General features: G+C 50.1%; 2 protein-coding genes across 21 annotated transcripts in view; one reads left to right on the top strand and one right to left on the bottom strand.

Moving 5' to 3' along the window:
• MTA3 (metastasis associated 1 family member 3) overlaps positions 1–21,299 on the top strand; it is a 240,468-nt gene that overhangs the window by 199,987 nt on the left and 19,182 nt on the right. For 7 of the 20 annotated variants that reach the window (XR_014082494.1, XR_014082492.1, XM_081591973.1 and 4 more), the window contains one exon: positions 8,950–12,487. Coding sequence is in view for 5 of the 20 variants with exons in the window: in XM_081591973.1 (XP_081448099.1) it covers positions 8,950–8,975 (26 nt within the window). In the remaining 15 variants the exon portion in view is untranslated. Of the gene's footprint in view, positions 1–5,963; positions 7,049–8,089; positions 8,164–8,949; positions 12,488–20,883; positions 21,021–21,299 lie in introns of those variants that run through there. The other 13 variants (XR_014082480.1, XR_014082479.1, XR_014082490.1 and 10 more) reach the window with 4 other exon arrangements.
• On the bottom strand, positions 18,935–21,014 carry OXER1 (oxoeicosanoid receptor 1). The gene has a single exon (XM_081591983.1). The coding sequence runs from the start codon at positions 20,710–20,712 to the stop codon at positions 19,570–19,572; it is 1,143 nt and encodes a 380-aa protein (XP_081448109.1). The 5' UTR covers positions 20,713–21,014; the 3' UTR covers positions 18,935–19,569.

Genomic DNA, 21,299 nt, shown 5'->3' with positions numbered 1-21,299 from the left:
GTATTCTTGCCTGGAGAATCTCATGGACAGAGGAGCTTGGCATGCTACAGTCCGTGGGGTCACAAGAGTCGGACACGACTTAGCAACTAAATCACCGCCAGCAATATGGAGATTTTAGAAGAGTGACCCAAGTCGTTGGTAGTTAACTCAGAGGCCGTCAGCTGTGAGAACCAGCTCTGGCTCCCTCAGTAGGTCTGTTTACCTTCAGGGGTCATGCAAGGAAACCTTTGTAACCAGCCTATCCCTGTGAGCTCCCATCCTCAGTGACATAGAGGGGGAACCTCTGAGAAAGGAAGTAAACCTCTGACTGGAAAGCTGAGTCCAGATTTTGAGGGGTAATGGTAGATGTTTGGGAAAGGAGAGGGAAGAAGTCAGCAGAGGGAGGGAGCTGCGTCCCTGAGAAGCGAATCTTCCTCAGCAGAGTGGACTCATTCACCCGAGGAGCAGTCCAGGCTCCTCAATGCTGCTTTGAGAAAACCAGCAGGACATCAGATCTTGATGCCCCAGGAAAGTGAAGACCAACTCCAGAAGCCAGCCTGTTTATTTAGGCATCCCCCTGCCCACTCTCTTCAGATCCCAGTGAAGAAGTGAGGAGTCTTCTGAATCGGCAGAGCCCCCAGGGCAATGACTCCAGATTACTCACAGCCTCATTGATTGGGAGACTCCCACTGGGTTCTTTTAAGCTTCTCAGCCTTGCTCTTATTTTCATTCAGTGTTTCTTGTTTTCCCTTCCAGATGACTGAGCACTCTTTAAGCTCAGAAAACATCTGAGTTATAATGTATAGCATTTTCCTCCCTCAACCAAATATTTATTTTTATCAGCAACTATTTACATATACATGAATATGAAAAGTCATTAATGTAAAACTGAGGAAAAAGCTTGGAGGCAGCTTTGTTAGATGAGCTCCCTAAGAAGATGTGTGCAAAGACCTTTCCCATGATGGTCCGATTGCAGCTTCACTGAGTGCCTACAGGAGCCCTTTGGGGGCAGTTGTTGAGCAAGGCCATGAGGGAGTCCTGGGGGAACAGGGCGGTTACATTTAAGGTATCTGGGACCAGAGAGCAGAAGAAAGGATCAAGATAACTGGATACTGGACCTCCTACATTGCTTTCTAATTTTCTTCTTGTTTTCCTCCAGTTTTCTTCCCCTGTGTCTTTTTGCTCTACTTTCTGCAGAGTACTACGTTACTCTACTTTATATTCCAACCAGGCTTGTCTATTTTCTCTCTAAAAGTTGCCACTTTTTACTTCATGTAATTTTGAAATTCTGTTATTGGATATATATGTCGTTGGACTTTTTTATGTCTTTTTGACCTTTTTATCACTAGGAAATGATCCTTCTGTTAATATTCCTCTATTTTGTCTGATATTAAAATGAATGTATCAGTTTTCTTTTTCTCTTTAAATGACTTAAAAAACTAAAACTATTTTTCTAGTTTTAGTAAACTCAGAATATAATGATTCTTACCGCATCTCTAAAGTCAGCACAGGTTGTTCTAGCACAGATTTTAAATACCCTATAAAGCTATTTTCCATTATCATTTAATTTAAAAACAGCTTTACTGAGGCATAATTGACATTCAGTAAATTAGACATATTTAAAATATTCAACTTGATAAGTTTAACATACACACACACAAACCAGGAACCATCACCATAATCAAGATAATAAACTTGCCTGTCACCCTCAAAAATTTTCTTGCACTTATAATTTTATAAGATTATAAAATAAATTATAAATATATTATAAATAAGTACAATTTATTTACAAAATAATTACAATTATAAATAATTCAAAAATTTTCTTATAATTGGCCCTCCTGTCCTCTCTATCACCCCCACGTCATCCCAGGTGGCTTCTGATCTGCTTTTTAGCACCATAGATTAGGTTACATTTTCTAGAATTTTATTAAATGGAGTCATGCAATATTTACTCTTTATTTGTCAGTTTGAATAATGTTTGGAGATCTACAAGTTCACTGATTATTTTTTCAGCAGTATTGAATCTTCTGTTAATCCATCCAATGAATTATTCATTTCATATTTTGTATTTTTCAGTTTTAGAATTCCCATTTAGATCTTTGATATTTCTCCTAAAATATACCATATTGTCCCCCACACATCCATCTTTTCCAATGTATTTTTAAAACATACTTATAGTAAATATTTTAAGTCCATATCTGCTAATTCTAACATCTGAATCATCCATTAATCATCTTCTACTGACTGTTTTTTTTCTTTTGATTATGGGTTGCATTTTCCTGTTTCCCAGGTCTAACAGTTTTTAATGAGTACTGGTCAGTGTGGATGATAAGTTTTGGAGACTCAAGATTCTGTTATTTTCCTCAATAGAGTATGTTTTCTTTTTTTTCTGTAGAGTATTAAGATATGTTCTAACAAGCAATTAAATTTTATGATCACCTCTTAAGTCTCCTGCATTGGTAGGAGGGTTCTTTACCACTAGTGCCACCTGGCTTTATTAGGGCTTGTCTATTTCAGTTTTGCTCCTAGTTCCATGAGATTTCAGTGGAAAGACCAAGTTGTTTGCCCCGTCCTTCTAACTTGGTAGAATTTGAATTCCGAACTCTGTCTTCCCAGCACTGGACAGCTGCTGAGGTTGTTGCTTAGCCTTTTTTAACCTTTTAGCTGATGTTTTCCAGTGGGCTCCTTGGAGTCTCATTTTGTGTGTGAGAATAACTGTACAAAAAAGATCTTCATGACCCAGATAATCACGATGGTGTGATCACTCACCTAGAGCCAAACATCCTGGAATGTGAAGTCAAGTGGACCTTAGAAAGCATCACTACGAACAAAGCTAGTGGAGGTGATGGAATTCCAGTTGAGCTATTTCAAATCCTCAAAGGTGATGCTGTGAAAGTGCTGCACTCGATATGCCAGCAAATTTGGAAAACTCAGCAGTGGCCACAGGACTGGAAAAGGTCAGTTTTCATTCCAATCCCAAAGAAAGGCAATGCCAAAGAATGCTCAAACTACCGCACAATTGCACTCATCTCACATGCTAGTAAAGTAATGCTCAAAATTCTCCAAGCCAGGCTTCAGCAATACGTGAACTGTGAACTTCCAGATGTTCAAGCTGGTTTTAGAAAAGGCAGAGGAACCAGAGATCAAATTGCCAATATCCGCTGGATCATCGAAAAAGCAAGAGAGTTCCAGAAAAACATCTATTTCGGCTTTATTGACTATGCCAAAGCCTTTGACTGTGTGGATCACAATAAACTGTGGAAAGTTCTGAAAGAGATGGGAATACCAGACCATCTGACCTGTCTCTTGAGAAACCTGTATGCAGGTCAGGAAGCAACAGTTAGAACTGGACATGGAACAACAGACTGGTTCCAAATAGGAAAAGGAGTACGTCAAGGCTGTATATTGTCACCCTGCTTATTTAACTTATATGCAGAGTACATCATGAGAAACGCTGGGCTGGAAGAAACACAAGCTGGAATCAAGATTGCTGGGAGAAATATCAATAACCTCAGATATGCAGATGACACCACCCTTATGGCAGAGAGTGAAGAAGAACTAAAGAGCCTCTTGATGAAGGTGAAGGAGGAGAGTGAAAAAGTTGGCTTAAAGCTTAACGTTCAGAAAACTAAGATCATGGCATCTGGTCCCATCACTTCATGGGAAATAGATGGGGAAACAGTGGAAACAGTGTCAGACTTTACTTTTTTGGGCTCCAGAATCACTGCTGATGGTGATTGCAGCCATGAAATTAAAAGATGCTTACTCCTTGTAAGGAAGGTTATGGCCAACCTAGATAGCATATTTAAAAGCAGAGACATTACTTTGCCAACAAAAGTCCATCTAGTCAAGGCTATGGTTTTTCCAGTGGTCATGTATGGATGTGAGAGTTGGACGGTGAAGCAAGCTGAGCACCGCAGAATTGATGCTTTTGAACTGTGGTGTTGGAGAAGACTCTTGAGAGTCCCTTGGACTGCAAGGAGATCCAATCAGTCCATCCTAAAAGAGATCAATCCTGGGTGTTCATTGGAAGGTCTTATGTTGAAGCTGAAACTCCAATACTTTGGCCACCTCATGTGAAGGGTTGACTCGTTGGAAAAGACCCTAATGCTGGGTAGGATTGGGGGCAGGAGGAGAAGGGGACGACAGAGGATGAGATGGTTGGATGGCATCACCGACTCGATGGACATGGGTTTGGGTAGACTCCGGGAATTGGTGATGGACAGAGAGGTCTGGCGTGCTGCAATTCATGGGGTCGCAAAGAGTCGGACACAACTGAGCGACTAAACTGAACTGAACTGAACTGAGTTCCGAGATCGGCCAATGATTTGAGGGGAGTGTGTATGTTGATCTGGGACTCCCTCTTACCTGTGTCCTTCCTTTTAGGATCTCTTCCCTCAATTTCCAGCTGTATTGGCAGCCTTGAACTCTGATCTGTCCCTGATTCCTCAGCTCAGTCAGACTGCAGCTTTCTGCTGGAACCATATCCCTCTTGTACTGCATGGAACCGCTCACAGGGGTACTCTTAACAGTGAATCTCACTTAGTCTCGCCTTTTTTCAACTCATCTCTCTTCCAGTTTATGCTTGATTTTGGTTGCTCTCCACTATCTTCAAACACTTGCTTTTATATATTTATGCAGAATTTATCACTGTTTTTGGCTGCAGGGTTAACCCAATATAAATTAGCCCACCATTATAGGAAGCAGAAGAATTGAGCTGTTGAACTGTGGTGCTGGAGATGACTCTTGAGAGTCTCTTAGACAGCAAGGAGATCAAACCAGTCAATCCTAAAGGAAATCAACCTTGAATATTCATTGGAAGGACTGATGCTGAAGCTGAAGCTCCACTACTTTGGCCAACTCCACTACTTTGGCTGAAGCTCCACTACTTTGGCTCACACTACTTTGATGTGAAGAACCGACTCATTGGAAAATACCCTGATGCTGGGAAAGATTGAGGGCAGGAGGAGAAGGGGACAACAGAGGATGAGATGGTTGGATGGCATCACTGATTCAATGGACATGAATTTGAGCAAGCTCTGGGAGATGATGAAGGACAGGGAAGCCTGGCATGCTGTAGTCCAAGGGGTCGCAAAGTGTTGGACACAATTAAATGACTGAAGAACAACAGGAAGCAGAACTCTTCAGTCCTTCTCCAGGCTCCCTGCCAACTCTGTTGCTTCTCCAATTTATTTTGAAATAATATACTGTTTGTGTTTTGTGGACACTGTATCTTTCCTTACCTGTCTAAGGATATTAATGATAGTGATTTCTGTTTCTTGAGTTTTCTTCTCCATGAATAATCCATTTCTTCCAATTTGCATTTTTCTCTGTTTTGGTCTCTAACGTTTGTGTTAGAGATTTCTTCCTGGTGACCTTTGGTTGTGTAATAGTGTTTAAGAGTAGGAAACTAAAATCAGATGAAAGCTCTGTGCTTCAACCTGCAGTGCACTTCACAGAAAGGTGATCAGATCAGGCCGTTTGTTGACTGGCCCTAGAGTCAGTATCCTCAGGTTTTTTCTGTGGGCTGGGCAGATTTCCCAGAAAAGATGCTTTCCATCTATCTTAGTCCATTCAGGCTCCTGTAACAAAATACTACAGATGGGTACTGTAAACAACAGAAATTGTTACAGTTCTAAAGGCAGGCAAGTCCATGACCAGGGTGCCAGCATAACTGGCTTCTGTTGAAGGGCCTGTTCTGGGTTGCAGATTGCTGTCTTCTTGCTGTGTCATCACATGATGAAAAGAACTAGGGAGCATGTGGGGTCTCTTTTATAAGAACATTAATCCCACTCATGAGCTTCCTAGGAGGTGCTAGTGGCAAAGAATTCATCTGCCAATGCAGGAGACACAGACAAGGGTTTTATCCCTGGGTTGGGAAGATCCCCTTGAGTAGGAAATGGCACCCTATTACGTATTCTTTTTTTTTTAAGTCTTTATTGAATTTGTTACAATATTGCTTCTGTTTGTTTTTTTGGCAGCAAGGCATATGGGATCTTGGCTCCCTAACCAGGGATTGAACCTGCACCCCCTGCATTGGAAGGCAAAGTCTTAACCACTGGACCGCCAGGGAAGTCCCCTTATTGCAGTATTCTTGCCTGGAAAGGTCCATGAGCAGAGAGGCCTGGCGGGCTATAGTCCATGGGGTTGCAAAGAGTCAGCACCGCAGTCCCATTCATGACCTAAGTACTTCCCAAAGGTTCTGAATTCTAATGCCGTCATATTGGGCATTAGAATGTCAACATATGAATTTTGTGGGGACACAAACCTTCAGACCACAGCATAGTCTCTTTTTCAGAGGATAAAGTTTTGGCTACTTGCTTTCTGGGAGCTCAAGGGGAAGAAGGCTGGAGGTCTTACCATTCGGTGGATATACGTTCACGTGATCCTTCAGTTTGGGGACTGGCAGCCCTGCTTGGTGCCTTGTGTTCCCTAGGCCTGCAACCCCCTATTTGGTCCTCTTTAGAGAATAACTATCCAGACTTGTGGGAGGTGGGCAGCTGCTGAGGGGTGTGGAGTCAGGAGAGCTTCTAGGAGCCCAGCAACCTCAGACAGCCTTCAACTGATCTCTGATGCAGTCTCCCCTCCCCCACCCCCCTCAAGGTGTCTGGTATCCATTCCTGAGCTATTTTGTGCACACTGGGCTCAAAGCTTTTCACACTGCCAGCTTCAGGTTTGGCTTTCTTGAATGCATGGTCTGTTACCACTTGTTTATCTGTTTTCCAGAATCCTGATGGTGGTTTCTCCTCTGGGTTTCAGAAGGGGAAGAAGTTAACTGAGATACTGGTAGCTGGAAACCTTAAAAACAAAACAAAACAGAAGATTGTTTCTATTGCAGCAGTTGGTTAAAGAACCTCCAAGTCCAGGGACTTTAAGTACTTGTGTGTGTGTGTGTGTGTGTATGTGTGTTAATTGCTCAGTTGCTCTTTGTGACCCTATGGACTGTAGTCCACTAGGTTCCTCTGTCCATGGAATTTACCAGGCAAGAATACTGGAGTGGTTGCCATTCCCTTCTCCAGCAGATCTTCCCGACCCAGGGATCGAACCCGGATCTCCTGCTTTGCAGGTAGATTCTTTACCATTTGAGTCACCAGAGAAGCCCTTTAAGTATTTATGAATAGTCAAAGCAAAAGTAATAATAATAAAATAAGAAGAAGAAGAACAAGAAGTGCTTATGAATCGGAGTTAGTACAGACAAAAGTAGCAAATGTAGATTGATGCATATGAGAATTTATTTGTAAGTGTAAACAGAAATGATCTGGGCTACATCATCTAGGAAGGAGACCTGAAAATGGGTGTAGATCTCTTTCTGGGGCCCTGTGTATCTGGGACCCTTCACGTGGCTCTGGTTCCTTGCTTCGAGGAAATGCGGTGGGGCTGAGGAAGCTTTGAGTAGGGAGACATGTTGGTGTTACAAGCGCAGGTGGTAAGCACTGGGATGCTTCAGCCCAGAATGCAACAGGTGACATATCTCAGCTTAAAACCATGGCCATTGTGGAGAAAGCAGGTGTAAACCTGGATGCCAGATCCTGAGCTGGTGGGAGGAGAGGGTTGCTCTCAAACCTGGAGCAAATAAGTTTAGCTCAAACAGAAGAAAGCACAATTTACCATGGTAGGCCAGAAACTTCAGGAACTATTTACAAGTGACTCTTCTGGCAGATGGCTTAATTCCATAGGTGGGTGGATAAATAAATGGCAGAGTGGTCCCCCCCACCGCTCCCCGCACACACACAAAAGGAGAGAGGCTTCTGAGAAATACTGGAGATACTGACACACACATAACCCGTAATTTAAACACTGAAGAGAGCAGTGTGCTCTCACTGGGATGGATGGAGAATGGGGCAGCTTAGAGTAGCAGGAAAAATTCTACCTGAATTAAGAAGATCTGAGTTCAAATCTTGACTCCTCAACTTACTCACCATGCGGCCTTGAGCAAGTTCCTAACCTTTCTTACCCTCACAAGGCTCTGGTGAAAGCTTGTTCCATAACCTATGCAACAAAGCAGGTTAGCCCGGTCCTGAACTGAACTGGCTGGGTTTTAATTGGACACATACTTGCTGAGCCCTCTCAAATACCAGGCTGTGTGCATATATCTCCCCTATTCTAGAAAGGCTCATGAAGTGAAGGCGCAGCTCTGCTCTATCCTGCAGACCTTCCTCAGGATGGCGGGAGGCTGTGAAGGTGAGCGTCCCTGTCTCCTAACCCCGTGTCCTCTCCCGGTTGCAGAGCATGTGACGGGAGAGAGTATCCAGGCCCTGCCTTGGCCCGAGCCCCTGATCCCATCTCAGCAGACACCCCCCAGTTCCCTCCTAGCCACTTACCTAGTAAACAAGCAAAAGTTTTCACAAACTACTGTGTGACACCAGATGGTGACAATGTAGTTGGCCGGAACTTCTGCTTCTCATTCCCTTGTTTCTCTTGAGAGTCTTTAGATGCACAGCTCTGAAACAGGAGAGTTGAAGGTTTGAGGGGGAAGTGGAGGCATTGGGAAGGAGGGACATTGTGACCCAGTGGGTGTTTGGGGTCACTCCCCTCCTACGGAAAAATATGTCCCTAGCTTCCGAGTGCCTACATCGTATGATTAATTTTGGTTACCTCAGATCAAGGCATGCCTCCTGTAGGCCTGTTGCGTTCCCCATTCCCTAGCATCCGGTCAGAGAGGTTCCACGATGTTGCTCCAGTATGCGTGTCAGCACTTGCCTGCCTGGCTGGTGACCACTGCACCCGCCCTTCCAAACTCCAGCTTTCAGGATACCTCAGTGTCACTCACAGATTTTCATGGCCTCAATTAAACTTTCCTTTGGTCCACCCTTTAAGGACATTGCAAGCTTTATTTGAATCAATGCCCAGCCTCCTTTCCTTGAAGGCTGTGATGATGGTGGTGGGAGGTCTGATCCATCCTTCGTCTCCCCTCGCCTCTGCTATCAGCACCTGTCTAACTTCAACCCTGTTTCTTTCCTTTTCCAGAACTCACATGCTGCGTGTCAGACTGAGCTATTGCTGTTTAATCCTATAATCCAAGACTTGCTACACTGTCCTGCTGATGTCCATAGCCATGCCCGGGAAGGAGGCAGCCCCATTCCCAGCGTATCCCGGGGGAGACCTCCGCGTGCACCCCATGGAGCCTTGACCAGGCTGGGGAAGAGACTGCAGGAGCACACGTCCCCGAAGCTGCGTCTCCTCTTTTGAATCAATGTCCCCTTGCTTTCCTCTAGAGACCTCGCTGCCCCAGAGCGGGACCTGCCTGGGGAATTGAGGGGCTGGGGGAGCTACTCCAAGACCTCCTTCTCCGGCACTCTGAACCCCGGGCACCGCGGCTGCGGGGCAGTGGGGCTGCTGCAGGCTCAGAGCCGCTGCCGCCCTGCATGTGCCAGCTTTGCTCTGTTGTCGGCTGTGTCAGTGTGGACTCGAGGGATATGGCATGTTTCTAAATGGATTTTTCTTAAGAAATGTGCCAATGTTGATGTTTCTCCCATCCCAGCTGTCGCTGTCCCTCGGCTTTTTCTCAGTAGGCTTCATTCCCCATTTTTTTAGTGAGGAAATTTTGTCCTTCACCCCCTGCATCCTGTATTTGTCCCCCTACCTTCATCCCTCCAAGGTACAGAATTACCTGTGGTTCTGACAAAAGATTAGCAGATCGTCTTTGGGAAGCCTGTGGACTCTTTATATCATCTGTGCTTTGTTGTTGGAAAGAGGCTGGCATTCTCTTGGTTCTGCTTAGTCCCAGGCAGTCCAGCGAGAGCAGGTATTAATGTGAGCTGAGCGTGTGTATCATGGTGACCAGCTGTCATGTCCAGCCCTGTTCCTTCACAGCCAAACCATCCACTGCAGCCAGGTTGGTCCTTCTGGGACTCTCATTCATCCAGGTTAATTTTAAGCAGGTGGAGTCTGTGTGGCCTATAAGGGTGAAGTGAGAGAGCTGTGTTTGCAGGTGAGTCTGTGTGGAAGCCCCGCCTCCACCACCCTGGCAACCCAGCCATTTCTGTGAGCACCTGCGCCTAGACCCCAGGAGACCTGTCTGTGACCCTGTTTCTGCTGTCTGCCCTCGTACAGGCCCTGCCGGCATCACAGGTGGGCCACTCTGCCACTCTATGTACACAGCTGCAGGGACAGGAAAAACTTAATGCTCCATTTGCTTCCCGAGCAGATGTGAGTCTCCTGCTTCCCTGCCTTTGTTTGCAGGGACAGGCTGCAGGGCACAGGGTCCCAGCAGCATGAAAGACAGTGGGAGTGTGGCCTCCCTGCGGTCCCTGGAGTGTGCAGCCAGGAGACAACTGGGTGGCTGACAGCAGGTGCCTCGAACGGCCAGCTGCCTGCAGGACAGAGTGGCGCCAAATGAGCCGAATGCCCCCTGCCACCCAGGCAGAGTGAGGTTTCCCTAAAATGACCATGACGCTCCAGATGTCTGGTCGTCGCAGGCTGGGCTCAGCTCAGCAGAGGACGTGATGTGTGATGACTGAGGGTGACGCTTGAAGCACGAGCTGCCTTTTCCTTCTCCAGTCTTGCAGGCACTGTGGCTTCTCTCCCAAGGAGGGGTTGGTTCTCATCCTAGTTTTTGAGGGATGACCCCAGGGACATTCTCACCACTGCCAGCTCTTGGAGCTGTTCCAGGTTTTGGCTTGGGGCCCCATGGGAGGGCCTGTGTCAGGGTGCTCAGTGAGCCGGGTAGGGTGGCAGACATTGCCCTCAGGGTCCCACAGAGAAGCTCCTTCTGTAAAGCCCCAGGGAGAGAGAAGGCAGCTGGCTCTTGCATCACCAGCCACGTGCCACGTCCTCCAAAGAAAGAGACGCAACCAAGCTGTGTCCCCATGCCCTGCCCCGGATTTGCTGTGCGATAGATACAGAACGTGGAATGATTCCTTCATCTTGTCCCTGTCCTCTCCTGACCCACATGGAACCATGACTCGTGGTTAAAGGAGCCATTAGCCGCCCGTGACTTTGCTGCCAGCTTGTTGGGGAGAGGCCCTCCTTCCCCAGGCGAGGAGCTTTGGAGACCGGGGCCAGGCCGGGGCTGCAGGAAGAATAGGGAGGCCCAGGCCGGCTCCAGTTCATGCTTAGCTGTGGGACAAGTGCACCCCAACAGCTCTCCCTTCACTGTGTGGTGAAAACTCCCGGTTCCGCAGCCCCGCCCTCCTGCAGGAAGGTTGCTGGCTAAGATCTCAGGCTCCTGCTTCATCTCGGGAAAGTCCCCCAGCACTGAACCTTCAGGGACTGGAGGATGGATGCCAAGGAGCCTCTAGTATCTGTCTTTGCCAAATGAGCAGTTGGTGCCGAGAGGCTTTCCCGGCCACCCCCTTTCTTGGGGCCACAGTGTCACTGTTGTGGGTGTCAGTGGCATGTCAGCACTGTGAGCAGCGAGCTTGTGGGGTGACACGCAACGCCCATCTGCACGTTTCCCAGCAGACGTGCCCAGGGCTGCTGTGCACCCTCGGATAAGGACACCGAAGGACACTGAAGCCCGAGGATCATCCTCCCTCTGCCCCTACATGGCCCGCCACCCCGAGGTGGTGCAGAAGAGGACACAACTGCTTTCTAGCTTGCCTTTCATGATTCTACCTTGTCCACAGCCTGGTTTCTATCAGTCAGCATCCAACCAAGAAAATCAGAAAAGTCTATATATTTTAAACAAAGGGGTTTTAATCCAGGAAATTGTTTAACTGAGAAATAAGAAGACCTGAGATGCCACTGAGGGGTAACCAGAAGCGGGGAACCACAGAGCTGGTGGGACCAGATCCTGGGGGTCAGGCCACTGGGTGGAGCCTGGGTCTGCAGAGGGCCTATGTGGTGGGAGCTGGAGCCATGAGGACACCTGGGCCCTGCCAGAAACATACCCCCACACCCTGCCCCAGGCAAAGAGGGAGCAGAAATAGCCTGGCTTCTCCCTTCCCCATGCCCTCCAGATTTCTGCGTTAGCTAAATGCAGCTGGAAGCCAGCTGACCTGGGAGCTTGGGACAGGCCACCTGCAGTCAGTCCCCAGCTCTTAGAGCAGAGCAGGGGAAGGCCAGTGGTGGGTCAGAGGGCAAGCTGCCCCAGGACATGCGTGGCCTTGGTTCGCTCTCTGTCACGTCCAAGCCTGCTGTGGATTCCCCATGCCATCCTGAGTCCTCAGTGAGTGGAGGTGGAGGTAGCTGGTCTGGTGGGTTTGTGTAGGTTCTCTTTCATTCTGCTTGGGAGGAAAGTGCTTTGGGGAGGTGGGGGAGGGGTTTTATTTGTAACAGTTATCTCAGTTCTCCTTTGGGGGAATTAACTCATTTAGCAGCCCCATCTCGCCTGTCCCCTCAGGAAGGCTGTGTCCCAGTTTTCTGTCCACCCCAGCCCATTCCCCTTCCCCCAGTCTCTGCTTTCCCTGCTGGAGAACACCCACCCAGACCATGCATCAGTGGTCATGAGTGTTTCCCCAGGATAATTCGTTCAGCGTGTGCTATTACAGAGTGGTCTGTCTGTAAGTAGATGTCATCCACTGATCAATTTGTATCCTGTTTCCAATAAACTTCTGGAAATTCTGCCTGGTTTTATGCTGCCCTTTGCTGGGACAGTGGCTCAGCTGTAAGGCTGGGTGGAGGGGCAGGCCCCCCCTAGCCCCCAGCCCTAGGTGCTTCCTCCCCTGTGTGGCTCTGGGGCCAGGCCCATTAGTCTGACATCCCCGCTCCAGCTACAGGGAGGTGCTCAGAGGCCTTTCCCCAAGGTTTGCACTTTCTTCTGCTGTCTCATAAGCCACAGCCTGAGGACATGGCAGTTTTATGAGGCCGAGCTGCACCAGGGGTGGCTTTGACCCTGTGTCACCTAGGCCTGGAGGTAGGAGAAGCCACAGGCAGACCTCTCTCCATCAATCCCTTTCGCACTGCTGTGCTAGAGCCAGGTGGCAGGGACGTGTGCAGGGCCGCTCCCACAGTGAGCTGAGGGAGTGTGCTGCACTCCATCCAGGGGGTTGACAGGAAGGCTCCCGTGCCAGCGAGGTGGGTGCAGGAGCTGCAGGTGACACAGATGAAGCCCAGCGCCCTCTTCTACATCCCACCCTCCTCAGCTCTGAGAGTTGGAAACCAATGTGTCTGAGTTGACCTAAAAGGCATCGGGAGCCTGATCTGAATGCCCAGCATCTTTCAGTGTTTGCCAGGCCCCTGAGTGTGAAACCAGCTTGGTAGAAATTACTCTCTGTTGAGTATTTTACTGGGTCAAACCTTTTTGACTGCAGCGTAGATGCTGCCTCAGTGGCTGTACTGGGGCCATCATCGTAGGCTCCCTGGGATGCCTCCAGCCTGTGTTTGTGAAGTGTGCCTGTTTGCAACCCTTGTTTGCTGAGATTTGAGAGAAATGCAAAAAAGAGACACTGAATTTCTTCCTTTCAAGAGTTTCACTAGAGAAGCAAGACATCCATGCGCGAGGTTACAGGACACTAGAAAAGGTTGTAGAGGAGGCAAGTCCCTGCCAGTCCTTGCAGAAGTCCCAAGAGAAGAGGGCTCAGCGAGGCTGGATGGGGCAGGGCGGGCTCTGTGGAAGCAGAGGGACCCTCAAAGTGCAAGCCAGCAGCCCTGTCTCTGTGAAATCCCTAATGCCCTGGTTCCTGGTGTCTTTTTATTAAGACTTAATCCTGACTCGAAGTGTCTCCCTCTTTCTGAAAGCTCATCTATAGAGTGTCATGTGCCCTGTCTTTCAAGGGGTACCAGCCTTAAGATACATTTCCAGGACTGGGTTTTTATAGTCAAACTTCTTAAGAGGTTTCCATTTGTTCTGCTCTTGCTCCTGGTCTAACTGCAGGGGGTCACTGGAGGAAACCATTTAGCCTGCAGGGACCACCCCAGAGGTGTGAGCGCCCCCCTCACCAGGCTTCTCTGGGCTGCTTGCTGAACCGGCCCATTTATATGTCCTTTGGGAGCTTGTTTTCTTATTCCCAGAACCAGCTGTTCTAACCATTGGTTGCCCCTGAAGCTCTCACCCTCTAAGAGCCAAGTCTTCTAAGAATCCCTTCACCTGTCTTCCCCTTCACTACAGGACCTTCCACCAGCCCGTGGAGGTGCCCTTCAGCCTCTGGAGGACCCTCCTGGTACCCACATGTTGGATCTTTCCCTGCCCCTCACTCCCTCCTTAGAGGCTTGCAGTAAAGTGTCCTGACTCAGGCCAGACTGCCAGTTACTACTGGATGACCTTGGGCAAGTTACTCAACCTCTCTGTGCCTCAGTTTATTCGTCTGTAAGATGGGATCATAGTATGTACCTCACAGAACTAACTAAATTAGTGTGTATAAAGTGCTTCGCATGGGGCCTAGGACAGAGTATTTGTTATCGCTCTGTCATCATCCTCTCCCCACTGCCCTCATCTTCACCCTCTCTCCCTTCTCAGGCCGCTTAAACTTCCCCATCCAGTTAACAGAACAAAACAGGCAAATCACCACAGGTCCTCTCAGCTTCACCTGAAGCTCTTATCTCCCTTTACTAGCAAACTTGTTTAAAGAGGAAAGACTTGTCTCCATTCCTTGAAGTCTCATTAATTCCTCAACACAGTACAGTCCTTTATGGCTTCTATTCTGCCCCACGCCAGCCACCCACTGAGATTACCATCGTAAGGTGACCAGAGACCTCCTAATTGCCACATCCAGCCTGACTTGCGGTCACCCTCTTTGAGCTTTCTTGAGCACTCGACGTGGTTGTCATCATGTGACTTGTCTTTGTTACTCTTCATTACACTCACCCCTTTATTCTCTACCCAGAGCAACACTGAGCCACACTCAGATATTAATTACAGTCATTTCCCAGGATTTTTTACAAAGATAAATTTCAGAATAATAGTAGTCCCCTGTGTACCGCCTTTCCATGTCCCTCCGTTTTAGAAGAAAGCACTTTCCTTAATTTGGTGTTTCTCATCCCAGTGTATGATTTTATACAATGACTACATATGTATGAATCCATAACCAATATGGAACATTTTGCATATAATTAAATTTTATGCAGATGATAACCTATCACTTCTTGAAAAGCTATTTTTAATAGCACAGACCAGGCTGTGTTAATCCAGGGTGTCAGTACAGGAAGCTTGACCAGACAGTGTCAGACACACACGTTGGTTCTCACATCAGCTTTCTTCAGCATGCAATTAGGAATTTTGAAAATACTGAGGCACTTTGCAGCCTGTCTGGGTATTTTATGTTTGGCTTTTACCCTCATAAAAGATGGCTCTAGTGTATTCCTTTTAAGTTTTTGGTTTTTTTACTTCTTTCATGCTCTTTTTTAAACTGCTGCATTCCTGATTTTCTTCCTGTTTAAAGGTTTCTTCTGGGCATTTCACCGGGTCTTCCTTTGTGTTTCCTTTACTTGTGGGGATTTTTTTAAAAGGATGGTTGTGGGTCCTCTTCACTCTTCCCCAGGTGACCTCATCCATTCCTTGTGAGAGGTCAGCTCCCATTAGTAAGAAGAGTCTGAAATGCTGTTTCCAGCCCTAGACGTGCTGCTGTACTTATTTGCCTGCAGGTCCTCCAAGCTCCTCCAACTTGTCTTAACTGTATCTTCTTGGAACCTACTGCAGCCCGTTTCTTCAGTGTGTCGCTGTCCACCCGTCACCCACAGAGTCACTTCTCTTCCCACCCTGGGCTGTGCCTCTCTGTACCTGCGTGCTGTCTCCCGCTGCCCTTGCTTGGAACACAGACTGTTTCCTACTCAGGTTGTCTTCCCTTACCTCTCACCAGTCTGTCCAACTGTTACCAGAGTAACTGATCAAAATGTAAGATTGGGGTTTCCCTGGTGGTTCAGTGGGTTAAGAATCCACCTGCCAATGCAGGAGACATAGGTTCGATCCCTGGTCCAGGAAGATTCCCACATCCAGCGAGCAACTAAGCCGGTGAGCCGTAACTACTGAGCCCACATGCCCTAGAGCCCATGCTCCACAAGAGAAGCCACTACAATAAGAAGTCTGTGCACCACAACTAGAGGATAGTCCCATGCTTGCCGCAACTAGAAAAAGCCCGAGTGTAGCAATGAAGACCCAGCCAAAAAAGAGAAATAAGCAAGGCTGATCATCGTTGACTTCTTGAAAACCTCACACACACTTGCTTTCCTGCCAGGCTGGATTGTCCTGAGCTTGCAGGGCCCAGCCTGCCTTTCCTGCTGTCTCCTAAGTCCGTCCCTAGGCTTCCTGCTCCCTTGGCTCATTGCTCTCCTCACCCTCCCCATGCCCACCGGCTCTTCTCACAGCTCTGTGCCCTTGTTCACGCCCTTCCCTCTGCCATGGATGTGTTCCCTTTGCTCCTTTCCTCATCCTCCACATTCAGCTCACACGTACCCCCTCACTCCTGGCACTCCCCCCTCAACCCTGTGCTGTTGTGCTGTCATTGGTGTGTTACTGCCTCGAGATCCCACTGGCTTGGGTTGCCTCTGATCCGTTTGCAGGTCTGTCTCTCCCAGGCTTGGCCTGGAGGCGCTCAAGGTCAGAAGCGTATCATCTGCCTTTGTGGCTTAGGGTCTGGGCCATGGTGCGTGCCTAGCAAATGCTTGATTAGTGGCTTCAGGCCTGTCAGCCCCATCATGCCTGCCTGCCCCCTGCACATGAGTCCTTGGGGTAAAGTCATGGAAACCATTTTTTCATCCCTTAAGGTGTCAGCGGGTCACATGGGAAAGAAGAGAGAGATGTGCTGCCTAACACATACACTGCAAAGTGCAGTCCAGCCCAAGAGACCAAAATGCTACTTAGAACCCAAATATAGGAAATAGGGTCTTTACTCAGCCTGTCTCCAGCCTACCTTATACCACCATGGCGACTACTCTCCCATCTGTAGAAAACCCTGCCTTTCAAAAGTTTGCTCTCTCCCCCACCACCTCCCCCATCCTTTCTTACCCCCTTTCCCTTCCCTTCACCCCCATAATAACTCGAGTCCTCATTCAGTGCTCAGCATATGAGGTATTTCCATCTCCAACCCCTGGAGTTGAGCAAGGGCCAGGATCACTGTTCCCATTTCACAGATGGAGAACCAAGTCTGGGAGAGGGGTTTACTGTGGGTTGGGACCAAGGTTAGGACCAAGGCGTCCTTCCACGCAGGGAGAGTGAATGCAGCCTGAAGCCCCGCTTCTCTCCCTTGAGGGGATACCCAGACCCCCGTTAGAGAGTGCCTTGTCAGTGAGGAGAGCAGTCGTCAACTTCAAGGTGAAGGGCAGGGAGGATCCAGGGCAGCTTCAGGGTTGTGGGTCCAAACCTTGTGATCAGCATCTACCTGGGACTCCTCGAGGGGAAGAGACGGCAGTGACAGGCCACAGGGCCCATCAAGTCATTTCTCTTACATGAAGTCAAGCGAGTGAGCCCAGCTCCTGAGGGGCGAGAGGATATGGCGATGTTGAGGGGAATGGTCCAGGGAAGGGAGCACCAAGGAAAGGGAGGCACAAGGAGCTCTGTTGGCCACTAGAGCTGCTCAGCAACCAGACAGGTACAAACGTGGGGAGAGATGGCACCAGAAGGAAGGTGCCGGGTGTTCACTCAGAGCACAGTATATGTTAGTGCCCCCTGGAGGTGGGGGCTTCACGAGAAAGTGCTTAAATCCCAGACTCCAGGAGCATTTGGTCTGACTTAGAAATGACGAATCTCAGGCCAAGGGTGGCCAGCTCCTTCCCGTGGCAGCGGAGGGTGGTAAGGTGGGGAGTTCCTAGGAGTGGCCGTACAGTGAGAGGCAACAGCAGAGTGGAGGGATGGAGCAGGGTCCATGTAGGGCAGAGATGCCCAAGGAGCCCCTTGGAGGGACCCAAGTGGCACAGCCCTTTCCATCACTTAGTTTGGGTTCTCAGTATCTCTGGGTTTCTGACAGTAGTTGGTGAGTTTTCAGGAATGGGAAAAGTGGATGGAGACACACCGGGAGGTGGATTTTAATACCCACCCAACTTGTCCCCTAGACCACCTCCCCCTGCCTGACACATTCTATCTCCCACCACAACATCCACATGGCATCCATGTGCCTCCCTCCTGGGACATGGGGGACTCTCCTGGGCCTGGCCACCACTCTTGAGGACTTTCAACTGAGGAAGGGCATCCCTGTCCATGATATCAGAGGGTTGGGCTGAGAGGATGAAAACAGGTGGGGAGAGGGGGCTTTCCCCCACTGTCAGACCCCGTATCTGAGGGTCAGGGGTCTGTGACTGGGGTAATGAGTAGGGAACCCATCCCAGGCCCTTCTGTCCCCCTGAGTGGGGAGAAAGTGTGTGTACTGGAGGCAGATGTTCATTCTCCTGAGATGGCTAGGGCTGGGGATGCATGGGGTTCAGAAGGGGCATATTTAAGGCTTTAGTGACCTCTGAATAGCCCTTTGGAAGCCTTGGAAGCCATGCACCCCCAATGACTTCCACTGTGGACAGTAGGGAAAACCACTACACGTGCCCCACCCCCTAAAAGAAACCCTTAATTCATGCCAGGTACACACCTTGTGCCTGAGGAGCCCTAGGTCAACAGATGGGTTAGCCTAGACGGTCTCAGACGCTGACAGAAGCATATGGAACAGAACAGGAAGGAGGAGAGGTGGGTGAGATGACTCTAGCCATGAGGGGAGGGCGGTGAGCTGGCTCTGGTGACTGGAGGCCCCTTCCTGTCCTGGTGGGTAGCAGCCACCACAGGTTCCAGGGCCAGGGAAGGGTACTTGGGGCTAAGGAAAGCCAGGGCAAGAGGTCCAGGAGCCTGAACTGGGTGGAGATAACTTCTCAGGCTGAAGATCCCCATATTGTCCCAGAGGAGAGCAGGGTGGGGGCCTCCTGGGGATCCAGGTGGGCTGCCCATCCTGTGAGCCTGAGGACCTCTTCCGGGGACACTCTTCTGACTTTAAGGACATATGGGGCTCCAGGATTCCCGTGGAAGGATGGTGCCCTGGACAGCTTCTCCAGTCTGTCCCCAGAGTGTCCCTTCATCTTGGGGAACTCACTTTGAACCCTCCTGATGCCAGATGAACCTGCAGGATACTTACTGGTTTTCCTTAGATCAGTTGAGATAGGCTTGCATTTTCAAAAGGAAGTTTATTAGTATTGGGAAAAAAAAACACAACAACTGGAGATCATAGAAAAAACAGCTGTCCAATTTCGGAAAAGACCCTGATGCTAGGAAAGATTGAGGGCAACAGGAGAAAGGGGTGACAGAGGATGAGATAGTTAGATGGCATCACTGACTCAATGCACATGAGTTTGAGCACACTCCGGGAGATAGTGAAGAACAGGGAAGCCTGCTGTGCTGCAGTCCATGGGGTCACAAACAGTTGGACATTACCTGGCAACTGAACAACAACAAAATTTCTAAAACAAGACTTCTGCTCTCACAGTTCCCTGGCTCTGACCTGGGACAAGGCAGCTGTGGCCCTCTGCTGAGTTGGCAGTCCCTGGCTGTTTCCACCTGCCATTGTGCTCTATGCTGTCGGGACATCATCCCCACAACATCAGACACACAACTCCAAGCCCAGACCCTCTTCTCTCCCTGCCACCCACCTGGCTCCTGCAGAGGTCCTTTGTCTGGTTGGTTGAGGGACCCTTGCTGGCAACCGTCCAGGGAAGAACCCTGGCCCTCCAGCCCAGAGCCGGGCATTCCTCCATCCTGAGGCACCCCCAGCAGAGCCCCAATTCTGGGAGGGGCCTTCCTGGTCAGTCCTCCTCCGAGACCTCCACCTGCAGCTTCCCTGTGGCCGCCACCTTCCCAGAGCACGCCCTGCGCCTGGCGGAGGGCTGGTAGGTGCTCTTGTCGCTGTCTGAGCCCTGCCAGCCCTGGGTGAGGCCCAGGAGGGCCCGCCCCTGGCGGAGGAAGCTGGGGCTGGAGAAGCAGTAGAGCACGGGGTCTAGAACGCTGTTGAGGTAGGTGAAGGCCAGGGAGCCATGGAAGAGCTGCGAGCAGATATCCAGGGTGCGGCAGGCACGCAGGCGGAAGGCCACGATGGAAGCGACGCCGAAGACCACGCTAGGCGCGAAACAGACGGTGTAGACGCCCACCACGGTGGAAAGGATGGGCATGGCCCTCCGCGGGCCCGCCTGCCCGTCCAGGCCGCGGCGGCGGATGGTGAGCGTGATGCTCACGATGGCAAAGAGAATGAGCGCCAGCGGCAGGAAGAACTCCACCACGAACAGGGCCTGGTGCCAGCTGAGTGAGGCCGAGGGTCCCGTGCCCAGCCGGTAACTGAGGCAGGACCGGCTGGAGTGGGTGGTCAGGAGCAGGTGCCCGTTGAGGAGCAGGAGTACCCCCCAGAGACCCCCGGCCAGGCGGGCAGCACCCCCAACCGAGGCCCTGCTCAGCGCGTGGTGTGGCCGCACCACCTTCAGGTAGCGGTTGAGCGCCACGGCCGTGAGGAAGACCACGCTGGCCGTGCGGTTGGTGGCCATCATGAACAGGTTGATTTTGCAGGCGGTGTCCCCGAAGCGCCAGGTCTCGTGGAGGAAGTAGTAATCCACGCGAAGGGGCAGGTTGAGGATCAAGAGGAAGTCTGCGACCACCAGGCTGACCAGGAACACGGTGTTGGACGTCCAGGGCCGCGTGCGCAAGCAGAAGATGAAGAAGGCCAGGCTGTTCCCAACCAGGCCCAGGACAAACTCCATGCCCAGGACTGGTGCCAGGAGGGCAGACACTATGTGGGAGGAGGCCGGGTGGCAAGAAGCAGTGGCCTCTCCAGGTGACCCCAAGGCAGTGGTCAGGGCAGAGGGAGAGGAGGAGGAGGGAGAGGGAGGGAAGGAGAGAGGGAGCCAGGAGGGAGAGAGAGAAGGAAGGGGAGAGGGATGGCTCAGGTTAAGAAATTCCATGGGCTGCTTGGGCCATGGACCTGAGAGACGTTTCTCCAGCTGCCCGACCCCTGTGCAAGTGTGCAGGAGTCAGTGCTCACTATCAGCTGGCCAGCACAATGACTCAATATCCTGGGGTTTTCATCATCATCCTTGCAGCCACCAAGAAACACCCTGTGTTCCTATTTGCAGGCAAAGAGGAACCCTGCTGCTCTCCCTCCCTCTCCACCTACCCAGAGTAGAGAGTGGCCAGCCTGTGAGGTCTCTAAGCCCAGCCTCGGACTGGAATCTGCATTGCCTCTGGCACACCAGGATGAGGGCTCAGCAGGGTGAGTGGAGGCCCTGGGTGTGGTTGGGGAGTGTGTTTACAGCCCTGAGTGGTCAGACATTTGCTTGCCTGAAGGCAGGAGCTGGTCCTGACAACTCACAACTCTCGGGACCATGCAGGCCACCCTGGGCCCCCCACCCCACTCCCATCACATACCCTGCCCCTACCAACTCTGGCAGTAAGGACTGTGGAGCCAACAAGATGTTGTCCTGGGAGAAGGAGGTAGGGGGTCCAGTCAACACTTTGACCATTGTGTTCATTGCCTAGTGGGAACAGCCTG

The sequence above is a fragment of the Giraffa tippelskirchi genome, chromosome 4 (assembly GCF_054371585.1).
Source record: "Giraffa tippelskirchi isolate mGirTip1 chromosome 4, T2T-mGirTip1v1.2.pri, whole genome shotgun sequence".
NCBI lineage: Eukaryota > Metazoa > Chordata > Mammalia > Artiodactyla > Giraffidae > Giraffa > Giraffa tippelskirchi.
This window is presented reverse-complemented; position numbering and strand designations above follow the sequence as displayed.